General features: G+C 32.5%; 2 protein-coding genes across 2 annotated transcripts; one reads left to right on the plus strand and one right to left on the minus strand.

Moving 5' to 3' along the window:
- Positions 1 to 8,478: 8,478 nt before the first annotated feature.
- On the plus strand, positions 8,479 to 11,355 carry TRIADDRAFT_13008 (uncharacterized protein; the record flags this gene model as incomplete). The annotated part of the gene is made up of 9 exons (XM_002112575.1): positions 8,479 to 8,693; positions 8,895 to 9,072; positions 9,136 to 9,357; positions 9,846 to 9,958; positions 10,078 to 10,162; positions 10,515 to 10,633; positions 10,754 to 10,820; positions 10,883 to 11,142; positions 11,232 to 11,355. Coding segments are annotated over 9 exons (1,383 nt in total), but the record flags the coding sequence as incomplete, so codon positions are not given.
- Positions 11,356 to 12,173: 818 nt separating this feature from the next.
- Positions 12,174 to 18,430, minus strand: TRIADDRAFT_25768 (uncharacterized protein; the record flags this gene model as incomplete). Its single annotated transcript, XM_002113012.1, has 28 exons — positions 12,174 to 12,309; positions 12,425 to 12,525; positions 12,597 to 12,698; positions 12,829 to 12,933; positions 13,079 to 13,165; positions 13,278 to 13,370; positions 13,456 to 13,544; positions 13,638 to 13,694; positions 13,771 to 13,842; positions 13,922 to 13,985; positions 14,100 to 14,174; positions 14,249 to 14,395; positions 14,513 to 14,561; positions 14,639 to 14,703; positions 14,856 to 15,052; positions 15,133 to 15,201; positions 15,325 to 15,421; positions 15,496 to 15,651; positions 15,791 to 15,871; positions 15,974 to 16,396; positions 16,534 to 16,680; positions 16,773 to 16,856; positions 16,962 to 17,052; positions 17,158 to 17,264; positions 17,456 to 17,590; positions 17,753 to 17,835; positions 18,096 to 18,181; positions 18,378 to 18,430. The coding sequence occupies 28 exons, from the start codon at positions 18,428 to 18,430 to the stop codon at positions 12,174 to 12,176; spliced, it is 3,051 nt and encodes a 1,016-aa protein (XP_002113048.1).
- Positions 18,431 to 24,263: the final 5,833 nt, after the last annotated feature.

A 24,263-nucleotide genomic window follows, 5' to 3' on the forward strand; every position in this document is an offset into this window, starting at 1 on the left:
GATATATAGACGTGTGTAAAATTATGTAATTTCTGGGATCATCATTAATAGAACGATGGATAAATGCTCAATATCAATCATACAAGCAAAGTGCAAAGACAGCCAAACGTTAATAGACAATGCTACCAGTTTTTCCAGTCTGATTTTAGATAGCTACGAAAGCCAATCGATGTGCCTCTATTTCAACATTCTGCGAACGGATTTTTTAATATGTAAAGCTCTTAATCCTATTATATTGAAGATAACACACAGCTTACAACAAGTCAACAGTCTCCTCAGTAATGATGAGGGCTTTAAATCAATAAAGACTTGTTCCTGTATAGTATACAAATATAATGTATTAGCTCCAAACTTTATCACATTTACTCTCAAATTAATTATAGTAGGTAATAGACAGTAGTTATTGTCAAATTATTCTAGAAATGATTCTGGATTAAGGAATTTATATATGGAACCACGATCGAAAGAAAAACATCAATATCTGTGTGAAATTCTTGCAAATTTTGAATTTAAAACTGTCGTCCTACAGGATTAGCTAGAGCGATGATATTTTAATAGAATCAAACCACTTATTTAATTCTATCGTTTGATTAGTGTAAACGTTATCGAAAACTCATCAATGTCATCGAAGAATTTAAAACAATAAATCAAGATCCTACCATCTTTCAAATGATTTAGCTGCAATTAGAACATTTTAACGTGCTAAGCTTCTGCTGCCAATTCGATCGCTTATAAAATAAGAGAAATTTCAATATGTTATTATCGATAGTTTCTCCTTTTGGCAGTTTTAGAACGATTTTTTGATCAATAATTATGTATTCGCATCGCAATTTATAAATTAGCTAAATGATATCCTAACTAATGAATTTTTTAGATATCAGTGTAGAAATGATCCAAACTATTTTAAAACGAATGCTTTTCGAATGACCCCATATGAATATCTGTAACCGAGTTAATACCTTACTACATACATGACGAATATACATTAAAGTCTCTATTGTGAATAGAACTTCCTGTTCTATGTCTGGACTGTCATCATCAATTTTCCAGCTAAAAATCATAGGATAGTTATTATTGTTCTCTATACTTATGGCGTCTGGTAGAAGATTCTAGTTTATGGTTATACTGTAGAAGTTGTATATCTAAGCCCAAATATACTGAAATGCACTCTTAAAGCATCAAATTTACGTGTCTAATACTGTCGTTTAAATACTGATATTGAGGAATTAGAGATAGGAGATTATTTGCTCAGTAATCCTACAGTGATTTTAAAGTAAAGTAATAACCAAGATGCGTGCTCTCAGTGGTTCAATTAAAATTTCAGATCAGTAGATATTCATGATTTTGACCGTTTATTTAGAATACGGTATAGAACAAGATACTGTTGTATAGATGAAAAATTTTAAATTATCAATTCGTAGTGGCCCAAATGAATTTCAATCCGATAATTTTCTTACTATCACCCAAAAGTAAGTTATAAATCATCGCCATTTACCGTAAAATTGGCATAAAAGAAGAATTAAAGCTAGCCGTATTTCTCTGATTACAAAACCTCGTGGGTGTATATAAATTATTATTCAAACAGACACCTAGTAAAATTTTAGCAGGAGTATTCAATACTATTCAAATGTCGGCATATGAATACCCAAAAGCGAGTAAATCTCTTGTTATTTTCTTCGAGGACCAATATAAGAGCTTATTGGCTTTCCTTTTCATATAAGGACAAATAGATCCGTCAGGGTGATGAGCAAATTTCCTGTTTAATTTCTAAACAATTATCACTTGATTCCTTGCTAAATTAACGGAGGAAGCATACAGGCTTCTATACGTCTAATTTCTAGTCTAAGATTATGGCTATTGGGTATAGAATTTGTATAGCTAAACTGAGCTAGCACAACACATTGTCTTCTATTCGGGTAGTTACCAATTTTCAATAATTAAAATAAATACATAATTGATTAACATATCTATTGAATTAATTAATGTCGGATAGTGCATATAGAGACAGTATGTGGCTGAGGAATAAAAAGGCAATTTACGTCATCAATAGTATTTTATTCGTTAATAATTTGATGGACATGATGATAATAAGAGGAATGCAATAAATAGAAAACCATACGAAAGTCTCATTATAGCCATTGGCTGGTAAAACATTCAAGATGGTAGACATAAAAATATGGTCAAGCTACGGAACTAGTCTAGCCTTGAATTGATTTGTACAGACTTGAACGAAACGATCGTCTCCATTATTGGTGCCACCATTTCCATTCGATCTTCCGGTTTTGCTCAAGCCTACATTTTCATTCAGCAATAGGGATCCAATTAAACTTATAAAACAAGATTAGGTAGCGTAATTAAGAATTGATTTGTTCATACATTCATTTCTATAATTTTGCAGTTGACTAGCGATGATCACTTTAATGGGCTCATGGTTACGGATACGAGGACAGCCGCGATTACTCTTAATCTTCTCCCATAATGCCTATCATCTCCGGACAGTACTAATTGTCGCTGATACCCAAGTATTTAATCAACATATTACGAAAGCATAGTCAATAGATTCCACCATAGCATGAGAGAAATAAAATTCATCAAAAAAATAGTTCAATTTCTATTTTGTTTCTGATGCTATTAGTCATTGGATATAGCGGTTAAGATTGTAATTTCTTTTGTTCATACTAATTGGCAATCGTATCAGCTAATCTATCTTATCGGACACCAAATCGAATCGTCGTTCGATTTCCACTTAGCCTATCTTACTTATTAAACATTCTTTTCTCTGCCATGATGATCTCTAATACAATGATCGTTTACTCGGCTGGATGAAAATTTAAAATGAAGGAGTGCTAGCACAAAACTGACGACAAAAGCACTGCATACATTAGCCTGTTGGAGATTTGATGGCTATATGAAAGTTTTAATCTTGGATGCATTATTTCCTTATCGATGGCCTAGCCTGTGTTTTAATGGATATAGTAGATAGATTAATGATGATCATTCGCTTCTTAAATCATTAATCATTTCATTTCTTGTTAAGGAAACTGAAATAATTGCATCCCTAACGGTAATTTTCTTTAGGTTTCGATGTATTCTTCAGTAGATTGAACGAATATCGAATACAGCCATTTTAATTCATACAAGCTTATTAAGAGTATCGCATAACATTCTCATATTTATTACTCATTTCAATTCTATAACTTCAATGAACGATGATTATTCTGCTACTAAAACATCCATTATTTAATGTTGGGGAAAGAGAACTGGATAACTGCTTTCTGATGATTACTTACACTCAAATTCTATGTAGTTAGCGCAGATCACTTATATTAAAATATAGCAAGGAATGAGGATATTGATTGCTTAATTCACCACTTTACCTCCAATTGGTCTTCACTTTCTTTATTCAATACTACTTAGGGATATTTTCACAACGAATCTGTTACTGACATAATAACACTATAGGCTGGTTAACGCTACCAGCTACCATTACTAGTTTCATTCACAATTAAATAATGATTATTACCTTTTGCTAGCATAAACTCTGGATAGGAAGCTATACGACATTTGAAGCTTATTCTATCGTCCTGCATCATTTATTATGGTAGGATTATAAGTCATAGAAGGAAGTTAGTACCTTTCAATTAATCACTGATAAAGAAAGTAGAAAAATCTGTGATTCTGTATAGTAGAGGCAAGATAAGTGAAATCATGACACGATAACTCTTCCTAAATAATGATCCATCCAGATACCAGAGATTTGAATGTAGTTCATTTAACTGATCAGTCTATTGCAAATCTATCTAAAACTTTCTTCACTTACTAGCTACACATATACCGCAATCTCCAGCCATTTCTAAACTTTTGTCCTTTTAGTATTTAAAATACTGAATATCAAAAGTATTCCAATCAGACTATTCAAACTATCCGAATTATTTTATTTTTACTATTTAAATTCGTTTGTGCCGAAATAATATTAAAATCCCCAAATATCCATTGATTGAGACAATAGAATTTATTCTGTCTGCATTAAAATCAATTACATCCGTAAAATGATTAATTATAAATTCGACTTCATGTCCGTATTCTATCTAGAAGGTAGCCAAATACCATACTAGGCAAGTAAAGTATATGCTTTCTATTTTTAAATTCCTGCTAAAGGCTCAATAGAAAAGTTGATAAATGACTGAATTTTGACCTTTCGAAATTGAGTTTATATGTCTTATAAATGAATAATTGTATTTCTCAACATTTTAAAAATTAAATTTTTGAAAAACTAGTGAAATAAATCTCCTCATTTGACCTTTAAAAGAAACATTTCTGAGGTCAAAATTATTTCAACGGGATAGTAATAAAAACAATTAATCTACTCAATATTGAACACTTGAAATCAATTTAATGCTATCAACCTTTCACATCCATTAAGTCATTCATATTGCGATATCTTATTTTTATACATTAATTATATGCAGTAATTTTACATATTTTAGCATGAGAATATAGCATACAAAGTTTGCTGATATTCTTTACTTTTAGCCCTTTATTCAATTATTAAAACATGGAACTTGCTTCCAAATCGAAGCTGCCCATTATCAATTCAGTTGAAATTTAAAAACGACAAAACGTCGTGAAAGATCTCAATAATCTCACTTTTTATACAACATAGCACTCTATTTTAATTCTACCTAGGAATACATTATTTAACAACACTAGCACCAAACACCTATAATTTTGTATAATTCGTTACTAGTTTCAGTTAGGACTTATTAAAGAACGAAGAAAACATTGATTGTGAAGCTCATCATTTCAGTAGTCATTTTCATAAATCAACTGCAATTATTGCATTCTTAATTACAATTTGATTCTTAAATGATAAACGACTTAGACAATTCCTTTTATTCTTCTTGGTTAACCAAAGTCCTAATAGATCAACTGATTGCATAGGCTAAAATAGTACCATTAATTGCAATATTTTGTGAACGGAATGATTAGCATTAATTAGAGATGAATCGGACTTCGAACAACCCATTCATGTTCTGGTAGAATAGGATTGTAAATAATTAATTATTCTATTCAATAACATTGAACTTTCTCTATCAATACGATTTTGTTTTGCAAACAACTTTGAGCTATAATGAATATTCTCTCCTCCATATTCCCAGTCAATGTTTATTCTATTCAACGTCGAAAAAGTTATTAATAGTAGAGGATGGCCGTCTAATGCTTTTGCTTTTCAATGGAGATCAAAATATAAATATGTTCATTCATGCCTATAGCTTAAATAATTCCTATTATCTACTGCTAGATTTTGAATAGGCATTTCTAAAAGTCTGTAATATTTATAAATATGTATACTACCCGAATACTCGATATTTAATTCATTACATCTTGATATCATTTTCCCTATTTTGTTATAATACATACACTCTTATTTGTTTTTACTAGATTGGAAGTGGAATACCGATTAATTTATTGGATAGACACTTATTCCATCTACGTTTTTTCATTCTCGTAAATATTTTACAGTCATCTTTGCAAGAGTGTGGATGAATTATTAGTGAAATTTGGGTTTAATAATTATTTTATCCAGCTTTGCTTGATCTTTAAGAATTATTACTGATCTTATAACAACTTAAGTGAAATATCAGTAAAAATTCTTAGGTAAAGTAATCTCTCCGTCTAACATTTCTTTATTTCTTCTCAAGATACTGCTATTTCTATGAAATTAGAAATGAAATACCAGCAAATTTCCTGATTTAGGTAATCATACTAATCTAGTACTCTCCAATAATAACTGCCAAAGTCTCATTTGTTTAATTCGAATATGATAAAATAATTTTTATTTTAACCCTATTCTTTCTAATGTTTCATAGCTCGAAATTTTTCATACTACGAAATCTTCGAGCTTTCTTTTCTTTATTGATGCATGGTATTTTTCTCCCTAAGATACAAACTTTTTATTTATGATCCCGTTTTTATTATGATCCTTTGTTGACTCGTTGTAATGTCATAAAATCTTCAAGCTTTTACTTCTAATATTGTAGTTTGGTATTTATTCCAACTAACATTTTCTCAATCTTTCTTGTCATATAACCTCCCATCACATAAATAAAACTACATTTATTCATATCCTAGCCTGACTCGATCATTCTTATTAAGTAAAGCCTTCAACCTTTTTTTTCTACTTAATTATTCATGCTAGGTATTCATTTCATCAAATCATACTCTCTTTCAAAGTGTTCCATCGTTTATTAATTTGATAGTCATGCAGTCATTTCCCTCCATACTAATCCTTCTCCTACATTCGATACTTTTAATTCTGTGGAAATCTCAAATTTTCCCTTCCGTTATTGATCCATATTTTTCTTCTTAGTTCAATAATATTAATCTGGAATTATAAAATATCGACAACTATAATCCAACATCTTTTGTTGATTGAAATTATCCTTCTAATACCATCAATTTTATTAAAATTCAATTCAATTGAAAGTAGAATAATGATATGATAATTTAATATTGTTGTCTGATTTATAAATTATCTATGTGTAATTCTCTGTCTATCACATATTATAATAGAATGATCTAAATTTTTTAATTATCAAATATCACCACGGCACCTATTAGACGTCATGATGTATAACAATATCAACCTTTTCTTAGACATTCATCATAAAGTCGATAGGCTACTCTCGTAGGGTTAATTTTTGTTAATGCTGCTATATCTTCCATTCCATCTTCATTTTATTTCCTTTTTCTTTTCATTCCTTTCATTATCTTATGAATTGAGGCAAAATGGATTATGCGGGTACTATAGTTGGTAAAATTTTATTTATCCATCACAGCTTTTTGTATATGATATCATTTCATTATTATAGTAGAGGAAACAAAAAATTCCATCCTTTTAACATTAGTTTTGTCTGATATGAAGTGAAATTAATCTTGCTTCAATGATACTTAAATTTCAGTTCTATTAAATACCAGTAAGTAATGAATTCTATCTGTACTACATTTCATTAAAGCCTCTATCACAGTAGCAAATAGTAGATTTAATCTTAAAATATGATTAAAGAAATATTTATTCTTATCCTTCATAATTTTATTTTAATGTCTCTTATGAATCTTAATCTGTACAGCTGCAAAGCGATCGTCAATATTTCGTATCCACTATCTACCATATCTAACAAAAAAACATTTATTTCAAATTACTAAAAAGATAATTATATAATTAGGAGAAGCATATTAAATACAATATTAGGGCATGATATTTTAACTTAATTAAACTTGTTACAAAATTGGCTGCCAGAGTCTCAATTTAACCAATGTATCGTTTTTATACATTGCTGTTAATAATTTATTTACTGATCTAATTATTATTTAATTACTATATGAACATGAGTATCAAAATTTAATGGTAATTATTGCTGATATTTTTACAAAAAGGCTCCAATGTATTGGTGGATATTGTTTGTAAATATTATCTGTTGATTCACTACTGATTATATAGACGATCATAATTGATAAAAAACGAGTATGCAGTTGAAATATTTTGGCATTTAGACTTCAAATCGTAAACATACAATTGTTAGACCTAACCATTAATTTACCATCCTTTGATTATATTTCTATCATGGCAAAAATAATATAGTTCTGTTTTACTTCAAGATCCGATTATTTGAGCAAAGATAATCTATCAAATGCAAAATTGATAGAGCTTTAAATGCATTATCATTAACCAAGCTAATGAATTAGAATAATGGAGCGATAATATTTTATCGTAATCGTTTGCTAAATTCTCATATCTCATCATCTATTTCAATGGCGAAGTTATCTATACCTGATCGAGTGGAAAATAATTTTACCAGACGTTTTCTCATAGTATTTGTTCATTAAACTTTCAGGATTAGCTCGTGTATATGTGAGAATTTCGAAGTACAACAAAAGTCTTGCCTGACTACTCTACTTTATAGGTATATAGCTTTAAAAATAATATTTAACTCATTGACACTCGAAGGTAATTAATTATATACTTTTTTTCATTTAACGATTACATTTAAAATCTCAATATGTGTGCATGTATATGAGCGCATTTTCTCGTAATAAAACTGTTCGGTCTATGCTTTTTCAATACTTGTTTTACGATACTAGTTAACAGCAACTATGAAAACAAAAATTTATTGATATTACGATTATATATTAATGCATCACTGTATATACCTGTAGTATATTAGTTGCCATGTTGATTACAGACTGCATCTCTTGAATAGTTGCTACTAACACTTTAGAATTCCTACCTAACTTAAATGACATTTTATCCGATATCTGCAGCTTAGTTTGGGTATTATAACAAAAATTTAGCTTCGTGTTCCATAATTTAACTATATTCAACTTCTTACTTTGCATAGAATAAAAGGCGCCGATTCTAGTACAAATTTTAAAAGTTTGTTCAAGTTGTGAAAGCGTAAAGATACTAACTACATCAAATCAATTGTTGATATCATGGGAGGCAAAGCCTCTATTCCTAGCCAACATAATCATCTTTCCAGTCAATCCTACGATTTCGCTCCAGCAAAGTTTCGTTATAATCGACCAGAATTCTTACGCTTAACAGAAGAAGATTTACAAAAATCTAAAGATCGTACTTGTCGTGAAATAATATCACCTAGTTATCAGTTACCGCGCTTTACAGGATTCGCTGAGTAAGTAATAACAAGATATAAATTAATTAATCTTAATTCTCTAGCACATTATATATTATATTAACCTGACGATCTTGCTATAAATGCAACTAATAAATATCATTAATTGCATAAAATTAATTGCATAAACTCAATGATACTAGAATATATCGGCATTCTTTCACCTAAGCTAACCTTCTATGTTATTTGTCTTTCCGATAGATGCATTAATTCTGGTAAAAGTCATTTAAATGAAGATCAAGCTGCCGTCGGTATTTACATGCTTCGTCTGCAGACATCCTTGAAATTACAATCGTTAAGTAACAAAAATGTAATGAAACTTGTTTATGACACATTGTATAATTATGATATCCTTGCAATGAAAGCATATAATACTTCTGTATGAAGATTAAAGGTCTAAGAGATAAAGTAGAAAAATAAAATAGTTATTTTCTCCCTTTAGCTGTCTCGAATCTTACCCTATCAATATTTTGCAATCTTTGATGGCCATGGTGGCACCGAGGCGGCGATTTACGCTGCAAATTCACTCCATTTAATAATTTATCAAAAATTAACAGAAGCTCATAATTTCTATGCAACACTACCATCCATTAATTCTGAATTATCTACTGTAAAATTGGAAGCATTGATTATAGGAGCAATAGAAGAAGCTTTTCGAGAGCTGGTAAGTTACTTATCGTTGATTAAAATACTGCAATCGGTCAACGCCGTGTTACTTTTTTAACGCTTGAACAGAATATTTCAGTTTCAATTTGCTTTCATGTTTGTGATTCATCTGCTATTAAATTTTGAGATTCTAAAATACAAAATATCTTCAAGGCATTTATTGATGTTCCGATTAGTAGCACTCTTTACCCCTTCGATTAATCTAATTTAGGAGATGCAATAATTTCAACATGAAATAATAACTACGAAATTATTCGTATCATCGTTACGAAAGCTATTTGAGATGATCGCAAATCTACATTACATCATTGAGTAGAATGTATGCCTTATTGTCCTATATTAGCTTCTGAAACTGAAGTAGCATAGTGTGAGATCTCAGCTAATATCTTAAAGTTGAGCTTTAGTTGTTTAAAGCTTTCCAAAACTAAGTTTCAAATCGTCACTAATTAAGCTCTAACCTAAGGTATCCTCAACTTTATAATTTAGGATCAACAAATTGGCAATGAGCGGCAGTCTTGCTCTATCAGTGGCGGCTGCACTGCCATAATGGCACTCTATTTTGAAAAGCATTTGTATGTAGCTAATGCAGGCGATTGCAGGTAAAGTGATCATAATGCGAGTAAACTTCGCACATTGTAATTAAATGTTACATCCATAATCTGGATATTATTTACCATTGAATTTAATACTTTTAACTATATCTGGTATAATCATCTAGGGCGCTAATAATAAAACAAGGCATTATGGAACAACTATCAACGGACTTTAATCCTATAACAGATAGACAGCGATTACAATATTTAGTAAGGATGCTTGCAAACTCTTAAACTTATCACAGATAATCTTTATAGGACTTGAATCCTGTATGATTTATTCATGATGGAACTATTAATCATTCAATTAAATGGACATGGTTATTGTTACTAATCGATAGTATTTGTTTGGAATCCGTTAAATTATATGATCATTCAATTTAAAATTCCTCGTTAATTTTAGTTTAATTGCTTGCTATTTTTCAATTTTGTACAGAGTGTACTGAAGTAATCTATTTGTTACACTTTAATGGCAGAAGTATGCAGTACCGTCTCTTAAAAGAGACTACCATTTGATTAAAAAATCGCTCAATAGCGTAATTTAATTCGTTTCAATATCTAGGCATATCTACAACCAGAACTACTTCATGCCTATTACAACAGATTGTACTTTAAGCAACGCATACGTAAAACTGATGTGGGTAAACCAGTCGTATATAAAGATATGGATATGGTGGGCTGGTAAGTTTTATAAACTTAGCTAATAGATAAATTTCTAGCCATATTTAGCGTAAGATGGTACTCTCATACAAGTATGCAATAGTTATAAATATCGATGTTAACCTCAACAATTAACTGTAGGGGTACAAAAATTGCCAGTGAAGAAGATTTCGAACTTGTTCCTATGATACGAGGAGGCGGAAAGCAGGTTGGTGACATAAATATCCTTTGCGTTACTATAACAACTTTAAATTAATATTACTCGAACAGTGTCGTTTATTAGATATTATAAGCACAACCCGAGGATTTGGTGACTTCGATTTAAAATGTCAAGAAGGAGGACCATATTTAAAGCCGTTCTTAACCTCATGTCCCGAAGTGAAGTCACTAGCATTGGATCAGGATAGCTATGGTCCTGATGATATTTTAATTTTGGGTTGTGACGGTTTATACGAAAGTCTAAGTAATGAAGAAATTGGGAAGATAGTTCTGGATTGTCTTCAGAAATGTGGTAGAGAAGATAATTTTAGGTAGAGATAATATAGTCAACCGTAATCTCGACCATTGTGGCAAATGTAAATTCAACTCATAATATTTCTTGTTCCATCCATGTTCCAAGATATGCAAAAGCTGCGAAAACCTTAGTCGAAACTTGTCGAGGAATGTATGATGGCCGTCATTGGATGAAAAATGATGTAGAATTAGCTTCTCAAGATGACATTTCCGCCTTCATAATTCCGTTAATTAATGAAGATCATCTTATGGAAATCAAAGAAGCGAACAACAATAGTACAGGTATAAATCATTGAAAAAATAAATGTGCAAAATTCTTCGACGCAGGTGTTAGTGGATTCCCTGTTTCAGCTTCAATCAAAGCCAGGCTATTAATTGTATACATTCATCATATCTTTGTGTGTGAATATTGTTATACTGGTCTACAATCATTATTTTTAAGGAAGAGAAAGTTTCACCACTAGTCTTGTTTATCATTTATACGTATATATACATATATACTAAATAATAACTGTACCGAATAATAAAGGCACTGTATCTCATTGGTATTTTAGTTAATTCAAGGTTGAATGGCCTTAAAAATATCAGCAAGGGCGTCTTCAACTATAGATACCCTACTGAGTTAACACACTTACTAGTCTCAAAAACATTTAGCAAGTTAAGTTAAAGTCTTTATAATCTATTAGAAATAGCAATCAACAAAGTAAGCAATGTGACTTTAAATAATTGCAATTGATGCTCAGATAAGATTGCGTATGGAATATTGTCCCATATCTAGCCTTGGTTACTAACACCAACTGTAAAGCATATCTAACAAAGTTATACTTCCAAATTGGATTACTAATAAATTTTTATTTAACTATAATTTTAACAAAATGTCTTAACTGTATGTAAATCAAGATAGAATTATAATTTCACCGTGAGCTTATTATAAAGCAATACTACTATTACATCCAAAAAAGGAAAGGATTCAAAACTACATACAAACATGGAACTAAATAAGTCCTTAAAAATATTATATTGCAACAATATCTGTTTTGCTAGGATTTTAACGGAAATTATATTTTATGTATGGAACTTCTACGTCTTCGCCATCAGTGTCATTGCAACATATCTCGAAAACAAGAGATTTAACATGGGACCGAATACGATGCTTCGAAACCTTTTGAACAAGTTCCGTCATTCTATTCAGTAAAAAGAAGTGTAGATTTAACTTATAGTTTTAAAAATTTTCTTTTAATGTCAATATCAAAGGTGCACATCGAGATTTCTATATTGCTTCACATATGAAATACTTACGGAAGAGGTAATCGCTCTTGCAATTTAGCCTTGGGAGTGAAAAATGAGTAAAGCATTGAAACTCCTTGAGACAGCATAGTAATCTCTAGATTATGATGTTTCTGTAGGTGTAAAAATATACAACGATCAGTAACTTAAAAAACTACCAACTTTTAGTATCAAATCGAAGAACCTTAAAGTATTCTAGGAATTCAGTAAGTGTCATTTCTTTCCCATCATCCTTAATACCATTAACTTCAAATCTATCCCATAGAGTAAATTCGACATCATTGTACTAAAATAGATTAAAAATTTTCCAAAATTAGATACCATAAGGGCACAGAGGCTAACATTTTCTAGTCAGTTAAGCTAAAAAAATTGTTGACATTCATACGATAATAGAGCAGCTGCCTAGATAAACTTACTTTATTTATAGGGGCAGCAATAGGTTCTGAGAATCCAAAGAAAGGCAAAGCAAGATTTAAAAAGCCATTCTTGAACGAATCAATGTCCTTTAAGCCCATTACGATCTTATCATAACAAACATTCAGGACAGAAAGAATTATACTTTTATTTGTAAAGACGTACGTATATAAGGCAACAGATACATGAATCTACTTTTATTTATCGCTAATGAAAAATTATTTCATGCTAACTACAGAAACTAAATCTTACCTTATACAACTCTAAACATACTAGTCCTGTAACCAGAGAAGTTGTAGTTGCAATCGCTGGGATAATTTTGCCAGCAATCAATTTACTCTATTGTAAGCAGAATAAAGTACCATTAGAGAATTCCATATAGTATCGCTCATGTTAAGCTTGATGGAAAAATATCGTGCGATACTCATTTAAAAATCTAGAGATCTCTTACCTTATGTCTATCAGCCTTTTCTATTTCATAATTTTCAGCTCGTAAGTTAGACGCCGCAACGATAAAGTCCATATGGAAATTAGTATCATCATCCTGACAAGTTATTAATAATTACATCAGCTTTTCAGAAAATACAATACATTGCATTAGCCGATTAAATGATGGGGCGGACAGCTACCTTTTCAAACTCGATATCGGCCAACTTAAATCCTTTGAGTGAGTCTGTAGATGGAAGCGCAGCAATGATCTTCTCCATTTCACTATGATCTACAAGGTTGTAATGAGCTTTAGTATCATTTTATCCAAGTCAATTCGTGGCGGTTATAGGTATTTACTACATATCTCTAGTCGTAAACATACCGATAGCAGCAGACATTCGAGCTTCAGCCTCCGCTTCAGTTACGTCAATCTTAATACCTACAACAGTAAATACATGACCACCGTCAAAAAAATGATAACTTTAAAGTTTTTACTGAGCTCATAACAAAATTACCGGATTTGGGAGTAAATTCTTTGATCTCAACTTTACGTAGTACGTTCTTTACTTCCTCTATATCTCTACTTCCTGTATTGTAAGACGTAGATATTTTAACATGTGCAACATACAGTGCATAAACGCATACATAACCAAATACAAGTTTTACCTGCCACACCATAGACCTCAGCTTTTAAGTTTGACGCAGCAATAACAAAATCCAAATGTAATTGCTACAAAAGTACGTTACATTAGTAAAAATTAAGCAAATATACTTAAGGAGTTAAAGCTAGTTGGAAATTATTTATATAAATATTCTGGCAAATACGGAATTGAAGAGTTCCTACATTTTCGACATCGAATTTTATAGGATGTGGGCACCTCTTTGGGCCAGACCAAAACATTGCTCCAGAACTAGTTTTCTATAAGAAATGATGTTCAAACTCATGACATCAATAAAACGCCGAATAATGGCATCGAATAAATCAAAGCATACCTGATCTGATGGAAAATTATATAGCAATTGCTTAATAGTATTGTAATAGTAATCTTGAAATAACGTCACAGCCCAACGTAAACAATCTTCAAAAGCTGCCGGTTTCTCATCCACGAGAGCTTTCTTGACAGCTTCAAGAATTTCCATCTAGGGTAAAGATGATGATAAATTTAATTATCGACGCGTACTTTGCTTCTCATTTACAATATTAACCATTCTGACAACAAACATGCTACATTTAATGAAGAGTAGCAGTCCACTTACAGGTTGGCTACCTTGCATCTTATTAAGTTTCTCCATAAATTTTGGATCACTAAATGATAAATGTGTAGAAGATTTCTTAGTACTTATGTAACGACAATCTCAATCTCATCCTTTGTGTTGACGTACCTGAGGTACTGATTGGCATAATCTGCAGGTTGCTTAAATAATCCTTCAAAAGCGTCTCTAGCCCACTGTTAAATAGTATTTATAAAATGACTGAGTATAATTTACATTGATGCTGGCTCATAAATTAAATTTCTTCTTTAAGATACCGCTATGGAAACGAAAAATATACCACATGCATGTATGTATAAAGCTAACCGTATTATTCGACTATATATACCTGTAATGTATGCTCTATAGCATTGGGAAAGTTCTTCAATGTGCAAATAGGTATAGACTTTTCGGGAGGATCCTGTGACGATGAGTAAGATTCGGTGACATACGGCAAAACAACCTGTACGTTACCCTTTGTTCCTAAAGTACCAGATTCCAATAACGGTTTTCGATAATATACGCAACGTCGATCCATATATTGCCCTAATCGTAGATGAATGATTTCAATTTTTCAAACAGATATCGTAACTTTGAAATACTGATAGACGTAGGAACAAACTTACGAGCTTCAACGTTATCTAGGGCGTTGATAACACCAGTCAACGCTTCGAAAAAATCATCGTTGTAAATCTCTGCAAATGGTCGTTAAGAAACATGCGCAGCGTAATATTTGATTTAGGCAAATTAAAATGTTTGCTTCAATGAAGTATTCTTCACAAATATAGACCAAGTCAGATATTTGTTATAAAGGATACTTTCCGTGTCCTGACCTACGCGATTTTCATGAGGGGTAATACGAACATTTGGATTTATTTGCTTTACAAAATTGGCTGCGGTAAGCGACTTTGGTTTCTGTATGTTTCAATAAATCAGCAGAAGATGTTAACTCAAGATTGTAAAATTATGAGTTTATATCAATTAATTACTTGAACATCCCAAGGCCGGAATAAGAATTGACGGTTTAAATTAGATTTTTCAATAATATCCATATCTGTTACGTAAATGTGACCATTAGATCCCGCACCAACACCTATCATAGCTAAATTCTTAAGAATTTCACATCCTATAGCACCGGCACCGACCTATTTCATCAAACATCAGAAAATTATTGATATCGTACGTTTAAGATAATCCGATTTAACAATTAGTAGCTAACAAAAGATACGGCCTACTACAATAACGTAAAATTGCAATATTCCTAGCGTGTTAAAAAGTGCATACCACGAAATATCGTAATGATTCCAATTTTTTCTGAAATTCTTTACCGAAAATAGCTACTTGCCCATCGTATCGGGAATCACTCTACAATTGAAACACCAATATAGGAAATGATCAATTTGCAAGTTATTGCCACAGCAATTTACGTGTTCAAAGATTAATTTTTGACTCTGGTAAGATCAATACCGGTTGAAAATCTTCTTCAGCTGCAGCTGGATTGACACCTTTGAGACACTCTGTAGCATCAAAATAAAACCATTGACGGATTGGAGAGAATTTACCACTACATGCTTTAAGAACTTCCTGCGCAGTTATACTACCAATAACGGCTTGCATAGGAGATAAATTTCCTTTCGCATTAAAAGCGAACAGCTTCAGCAAGTCATCATCAAATGAATCAACTTTGAACTCCGATTTTTCATTAATTTCTTTGACCACATTTAAAAAATTTAATGCATCCGCTTCATTTCTAGGTCTAGGCAATTGTCCATATCTACGCTGATATTCGGATAATGCTTGAAATGCAAGATGTAGTTGAGGAGGATGATCGAATTTAGCAAAATCGGAAACGAGAAAGTCAGGCTCAGATAACGCGGCCTTAATTGATTTCTAGGGATAATAATAAATGACATAACATTAAATAGTACTGCTAATGCTCTTCATATGATAGTAAAAGTGTAACTATTTCAGTTAGAAAGATAGATAATCCAGAATATCAAACGGTGAAAATTCAAATAATGACTTACAAATTTTAACGTTGTAGGCATTTTAACTTGTGTCACAACACCTTCCCTCTCGTAATTACTATAATTCTTCGTATCACCAATACTAAAAGTATATGGGCCTAGAGTTTTAATTTTACGAGGTTTACCATCATTCAGTTCAACCATCCCCTAAAATTCAAGTTTTCAGTCAATGAGTTAGATAAATTATGGTAGAAATTTTTATGAAACAAACATGAAATTAAGGGAAATAGTAATCTCACCCTGATTTCTTTAAATGTTACATAATCGCCATCTTCAAGGCCGTGCCTCTGTTCGTCAGCACACGTAACAACTCCTTCAGAATCCTGTAAAAGATATATAAATAGAGATCTTTATGAATTCTACTAAAACTAATACGTATATGGAATTGATTTAAAAGCAGGATACAAAGTTAACTTTGTTTACTATACCTTTGTAATCGATGAAACCAAACAACTTATTGGCCTTTCCCCATTCGTATCTAGTACTTGAAATTGAGCTCCAAAGTCACAAAATACTTGTCTGAATGTTAAAGAGAATCAATGAACCTTTTAATTCGTATTTCAATGCCTTACCACAAAACACCCATCTGTTTGGAAATATACAACGAAATCGAATTTGACTTACCCAAATAATCCCCTAGTATCAGCTACCAAGAAAGCTATCGAACTTTCATGTGCAAATTCACCAATTTTTAGTTGTTGACTAAGAGAAGCTTGTACTAAGATGATAACCTAATTAGGGACGTTTGACATTTATAAATATTAAAAATTGTACGATGCAAAGCAACACGGAAAGATTTTACGTAGATTTATTTATTTGATATAGTGTAATTTATATATTATTATTATTATGTTGCAATGATATACGATATCAAGATATGATCATCATTCAATGGCATCTGAGAATAAACTTAGATAGTTACTTTGAAGTGAGTTAAAAAGTCTTCTGTTAACGATCCAGTGTAAACGTTGACATTGACGTAATTGTTTAATTCACTTAACCGATCACACGACGCTTCCGCTCTATTTTTTCCGATGTCTCCTTCACGTAAGAAGAACTATTTTGATTTGAAAAGAAAAACAATCAAAATTACAGTTTATATCGAAAGTAATTGAAACGTTATTTTTTATACTAAATGGAGATAGCCCTTGAATAAAACGCATATACTACATGTATCTAAACTATGGGATTAGTATTCTACTAAATTTTCGTTATGAACCTGCGAAGATAAATCAGCAATTTCAACCACTTCAGTATCATGGATAGTTACAGACTTGACGCCAGCTAAAACTACATTTTTAGCTATAAAAGAGAGAGAGAGAGAGAGAGAACTATAAACGCATTGAATTTCATCTTACTTTAACTTCTATGGCACGTTGCCAATTGATATCAATGTACGTTACATTTATTTGGTATTAATCATAGTCAATCGTTAACGTGTATTGTATTTACATAACAAATTATAACTACGAACAATAATCCAATAGATTCCTAGTATAATGTCACGATAGCAATATCATGTTTTATCTATTAAATATCTGTTAGTAAAACTAGATCCATACCAATTTCAATTCCAAGACCATTCATGCCAGATATTAGGATGTCTGATGAACCCATTTTCTTCATAGCATCATGGCCAAGAACATAACTACAAATTAAAAGAGAATAGTCTGCTGCTTTAGCTGGCCCAGAAATAGCTAAAGAATTTATTAAGAAATAATTTATCTCCCAATCCATGTACTAAAATACATTCATGATTAAATAAAGAACAATAAACGAATGGTTAATTGTTAATGAGGTTGCGTTTTTACTAAAGCTCTGTCACATTTAGCGTTTTAACTTACAGCTGCCGCGAATACAAGCCCTCGTCTATTTGAGGCTCGGCGTGATCTGTCATGTTGTTATTTCTAACCTAAAGCAAGGCACAACAATATTGAGAAAATGAAATTAAGCTTAGCATTAGATTCAATCTCTTCCATACTAATTCAAATAGATTCGCCATGCAGTATCTAAATATTGTCTCATCATATTGAAATATCAACGAATAGAATCGGAAGTTCATTGCTCTGGTATTGTTACTATTTATTTTTCACTACTAGTAAGTATAAAAAGCACCGTGGTACTTGTTTAACATGATGGTAAGTGTATCTGGCATGCACCGAGAACAAAATCTTTGCCATATGCAAGCATTGAACGAATGATAGCTTACAATGTTCATCAATATTCCAAAAAAAAAATGACTTACTTGATGAGAAGAATTGAAATCCTTAGCGTTAGAATCGAAACCTGACAACGAATTGGAAGTCTTAGGCCTTTTAGCGGGAGGAGGCGATGACGGTGAGGTACTAGACATATAAAGGAGCTGTTTCAAATCTAATAGACTATGATCTTTTAATCCTTGTAGCAAGTATCTCTTTGTCGATATAGCGGGTTCCAATTTTTATGTAACTTAGCCAATGGATATCTAAGTTCTATCGATAGAATAAGCTGTCAAGAAAGGAGAAGGAAATCAATTTGAGTATCGCGAAGCCGTGTACATTGCCTAGTACTTATAGTAGAATCTCTATTCATTCACTTAAAAATAGACCATGCTTAGTGCAAATTTATACTGTGCACAGTACTTTACTGGGTGTTCAGTGTCACCAATTCACCAAATAAAGAAGATACTACAAGAATGATTTGTTCTGTCAATGATATACTGATAGACTCTTTCCAATAAAGAAAATGCTACAAGAATGATTTGTCCGGTCAATCATATACTGATAGACTCTATCCAATTAAGAAGATGCTACAAGAATGATTTGTCCGGTCAATCATATACTGATAGACTCTATCCAATAAAGGAGATACTACAAGAATGATTTGTCTGGTCAATCATATACTGATAGAATCTATCCAATTAAGAAGACGCTACAAGAATGATTTGTCCGGTCAATCATATACTCATCGACTCTATCCCTAGTTTGCCTACCATACATAGTCAGAAATACACTATAGAAACTGGTCGGTGGTCAGTGAATACTGCAACTACAGTGTTTAAACATGGATTGACTCGATATAGAATTTCCAATTGTATCATCAACCTAGCAGAACATCAAATTTAGCCTGAATAATGATTGCATCTCATTCATCGACCATTCTACTTGAATCCAATGACATTTGAATATATCGCATATAATAAAGAAGATACTACAAGAATGATTTGTCCGGTCAATCATATACTGATAGACTCTATCCAATAAAGAAGATGCTACAAGAATGATTTGTCCGGTCAATGATATACTGATAGACTCTGTCCAATAAAGAAGATGCTACAAGAATGATTTGTCCGGTCAATCATATACTGATAGACTCTATCCAATTAAGAAGATGCTACAAGAATGATTTGTCCGGTCAATCATATACTGATAGACTCTATCCAATAAAGAAGATACTACAAGAATGATTTGTCTGGTCAATCATATACTGATAGAATCTATCCAATTAAGAAGATGCTACAAGAATAATTTGTCGGGTCAATCATATATATACTCATCGACTCTCTTCCTAGTTTGCCTACCATACATAGTCAGAAATACACTATAGAAACTGGTCGGTGGTCAGTGAATACTGCAACTACAGTGTTTAAACATGGATTGACTCGATATAGAACTTCCAATTGTATCAACCTAGCAGAACATCAAATTTAGCCTGAATAATGATTGCATCTCATTCATCGACCATTCTACTTGAATCCAATGACATTTGAAATATATCTTATAGCCATAAAATGGATTTGAATGACCAATTTGGTCAGTTTCTCCTTTCAATGCAACTCACTGGTCAGTCCCCATAGAAACGAGGTTGTATGACTACTGCAAATCAACTTATTTCAAAGGGACAGTTTGAGTAGACGACGACACGTGTTTAAACTCTTTTTAACTGGCATAATCTGATGAAATTGTACGTCAACAGATCAAAGTATGTTGTCTATGGACTGATATCTAGTTGAAGATGTTATTAAACTAACTTGTATCGTCATTGGCGTCGATATTTCAAGTTGAAATCAATATTAAAATGGCCTAACTTACCTTTATCACAGAGATTAATTTGGAGCAAGAATCGGCAGATCAAGCCAACAAAAGTGACGACAGTGAATGGCAAAGTGGAAAGCTATGTAGCTTAGTTCGTACTGTACAGTACTATCTCATCCCATGCAATACTGTAGGACCGTACATAGTACTGTCGTCGTTTCTATTGTACTGAAGAGACCTTTTATTGTACGAGCTAGACAGCGAGCGTATCACGGTACAGTACCGTACAGGCGGGCTGTATTGTACTGCAGACAAATTTTGGCGACCCATGAACTTTCCTTTAACTAGTAGAAGAGTACGGCCGCAGCATGACTAAGCGTAACACAAGGCAAACCGTACTGTACCCGTACAGTACAATAGCTGAGGACCACTACTGTAGACCTACAGTACAGACTGTACACTGTACACTTGAACCTTAACAGGTCAGAGTACTGTACAGTACAGTGTACCGTACCGATACCGTAGACTGTCATAAGTACAAGTCGTGCGTGATGTCACGGTGAATTATCCAGTGGTGAATCGCCTGCGGTGAATGAACCGAGTCAGTGATGTTACGGCTAGTTTATCAAAAATGGCCTGTATAGACCAAAGATGCGATCATGTTCTAGTAATTTTTACAATATTAGATAAAAAAAGAACACAGCGGTACAAATTTTCATTAGTTAGTAAGAAGTAAGTAAAAGTCAACCAGGCAGAGCCCCAATTCATAGTCAAGCAGACTACCTACAGTACTGTACAGTACAGTACATTGTACCGCTAGTAGTCCACTGTGTACTGTATTGTACAGTATGCGACGTGAAACAACTGTAGATAAGGACAATTGTTCGCAGAATGAGTTGTATTGCCAATTGGCCATGACGTCACAAGAGTAATGTAGGAATGGAAGTGAATGGCAGGCAACATGACGCCTGCTTGCCATCAATGTAGACTGTACGACGTGTTACTGTACTGTATGATTACTTCAGATCATGATTAAACTCTCAAATAGCAACAGACTTTTCTATGAAATGATCACTTTTTACGGACAACCAACTAAAAAAAAAATCCAGAGTATAAAAACGCGTAGATTGTTAACAGACTCATCTCATGATATTGTTATTTATTAATTAATCATTTAATGTACCGTACTGTACATCTACGACCAAGACTGGATGCAGTCAGAAGAAATGTTCGTGGTTGACGCTACGTTTCAATGAACTTCCGCTGAATTAACTGGCCACGTACAAACTACTGTACCGAGTACAATGTACTGTACACTGTACAGTATAGCAGACAATTTACTTTACTCTGTAGTGATGATGCGACCTTCTCCAAAATGGCTAAGACGCGGTGCTTTGGTCCATAGAGCATAAGCGTTAACTGTTGTACACGTATTGTAGCTGTTGCATCGTCGAACACAACTACCATTCTGAGTATAAAATTAAACTATTTTATTAAAATACGAGCTCGATTCATTTCATGGATGCTCATATTGGTCCTACAAGGACAAATAGCAAACCAGGTGAGATGATGACGTGCAAGGTTCACCTTTGTTCACGGTGAAATGGTCAAAAAATTTCATTGATATCCAAGGGGCTTTGAAAGCGCGTAAAAGAGAAAATGGCGGCCTCAGGCCAGTTTCAAGTTCACTGAGGTGCCGTGCCATAAACTATCATACCGGAAGGAAATCGACATTACTAGCATACATTAAATCATTCCATTACTTGGCATATCATAAGCATATTTAGGAATGAATATCAAAAATTCATATAGCTGCTAATATGATGTGGGTCTACTAACGGATGGAGCGTTCGAATGCTTTCAAGTTCGTAAACATTGTAGACAAATCAAAAATACGAGACAAATTAATAAATTAATATTAATGCCGCTAATGGATTAAATTGCCGAAAAATACCATGATGCACTATTGGATGCTATTAGTGCACACATCATATTAGCAGCTATATGAATTTTTGATATTCATTCCTAAATAAGCTTGGCCTTGTAGTCTATCGGTCTGCGACATATTGGAAGCAGTAAAATAATTCTATGATAGCAAAGTATCTTTTTATCGTACTATAAGCAACAAGAAATATTAATTCTTTGTATCGCTTACACAATTTTTTAAATACTAAGACAGGACTACCGACAGTAAACTCTAAATTGGAAAAATCGATCAAGAAAAGCAAACATAGATTTTAGATTATCGAGTTTAGTAGTCCTTGGCTAAGGTTGCTTTTGTGCTGTACGCGTTCATATATACGTATATAAGAGTATTTACCTACTTACGCGTAGGTGAAATTACTACCAATGGCTGATTCGTTTTTGCTGAATTGAACTAGTCTGCACATTAGAATCGACGCGTAAAATGATTCTTCAAAAAATCTCAATCAAATGAACTAGGATTAATAAACTTCCAGTCCATCAAATTTCAATCTTACACTATCTCTTGAAAATTCTAACATAAAAATGATCAAAGTGGAGTTCTAAAAATTCTTGATTTCAGATGTGTGTAGGATTATTGTCGCTACCCCTACTACAGGGATCCATGGAGCAGTGACACAGATAGCTTTCAATTAAAGCAGGCGATTTAATATGCGGGTAATTTGAACACAAATGATCTACTGAAAATTCAGTTATGATCGATATAGTATGCATTTAGGAAATTAAGAACTGAAACGAGAAATCTCGTATTCTAGTCTCTTTCGCATCGACGAAAATGCGCATACGGGCCCGTATATGGCTTAAAATAGCGTTTTACATGCATACAAATGTATTGTCACAACCACACTTCGTATGACACAGAGATCAAACTAAAGTACCCTCTCTCTTAGCTATCTTACGTCTAAAGTGATCCCATGCAGTTCTAAGACTGTAAACGAGCTGAACTCACAATGAGTACGATATAACTGATGAACTATTTATTTATTTAATAGCGTGCCTTATTACTAACAGATCAAATACAGTAACTCCTTTAATGAATAGAGAACGGACTGATATACTTTCTTAAGCCAATTGGTACAATCTTCAAATTAATCACCAAACAAAATTAATAGCTTATTACACGCCGATTTGTACCTAGTTACTATAATATATTCATTGTTGAATTAAGTGCCTATAAATTAACTATTACCTGCGAGATTACACTATTCGTACCACATTCGCCATCTTAATTATAACACTATAATTCCTATATTAAATAACTTAAACCCACACAAATCCATGAACGACCCAACTTAGCACAGTTATAATACACGATTAACAACAAATACTTTTAAGTATCATAAGTAATTATTGACGACAAAACTAGGTCGTAACATGTATACTGCATATACGAGCACATATAATTGTAATGCAAATGGAATAACCATCGCATCTATTCTCTTGATATGAAGCATTACAATAAAATCTGTTAACCAACAATCTCTCTATAAATTTAATATTAGTTTATGTGATGGCGAATACTATAAAGGAAATGCTAAATTGTCGAATAAATCTTGTATGTGGGAATAGAATTGAATGAAACCTTCAATAGATATAGATTTGATTCTGCAAATAATGATCATTAAATATCAGTAATTGTTTCGATAGCGTTAAAGCGAGTTTTTGCTGGCGATAGCTTCATTTCCAGTGTCTCGTTTTCATTTTCATACCCTTGCTAGGATGGGAATGTTTAAT

This window comes from Trichoplax adhaerens, genomic scaffold, assembly GCF_000150275.1.
Source record: "Trichoplax adhaerens TRIADscaffold_5 genomic scaffold, whole genome shotgun sequence".
In the NCBI taxonomy this organism is placed as follows: Eukaryota; Metazoa; Placozoa; class Uniplacotomia; order Trichoplacea; family Trichoplacidae; genus Trichoplax; species Trichoplax adhaerens.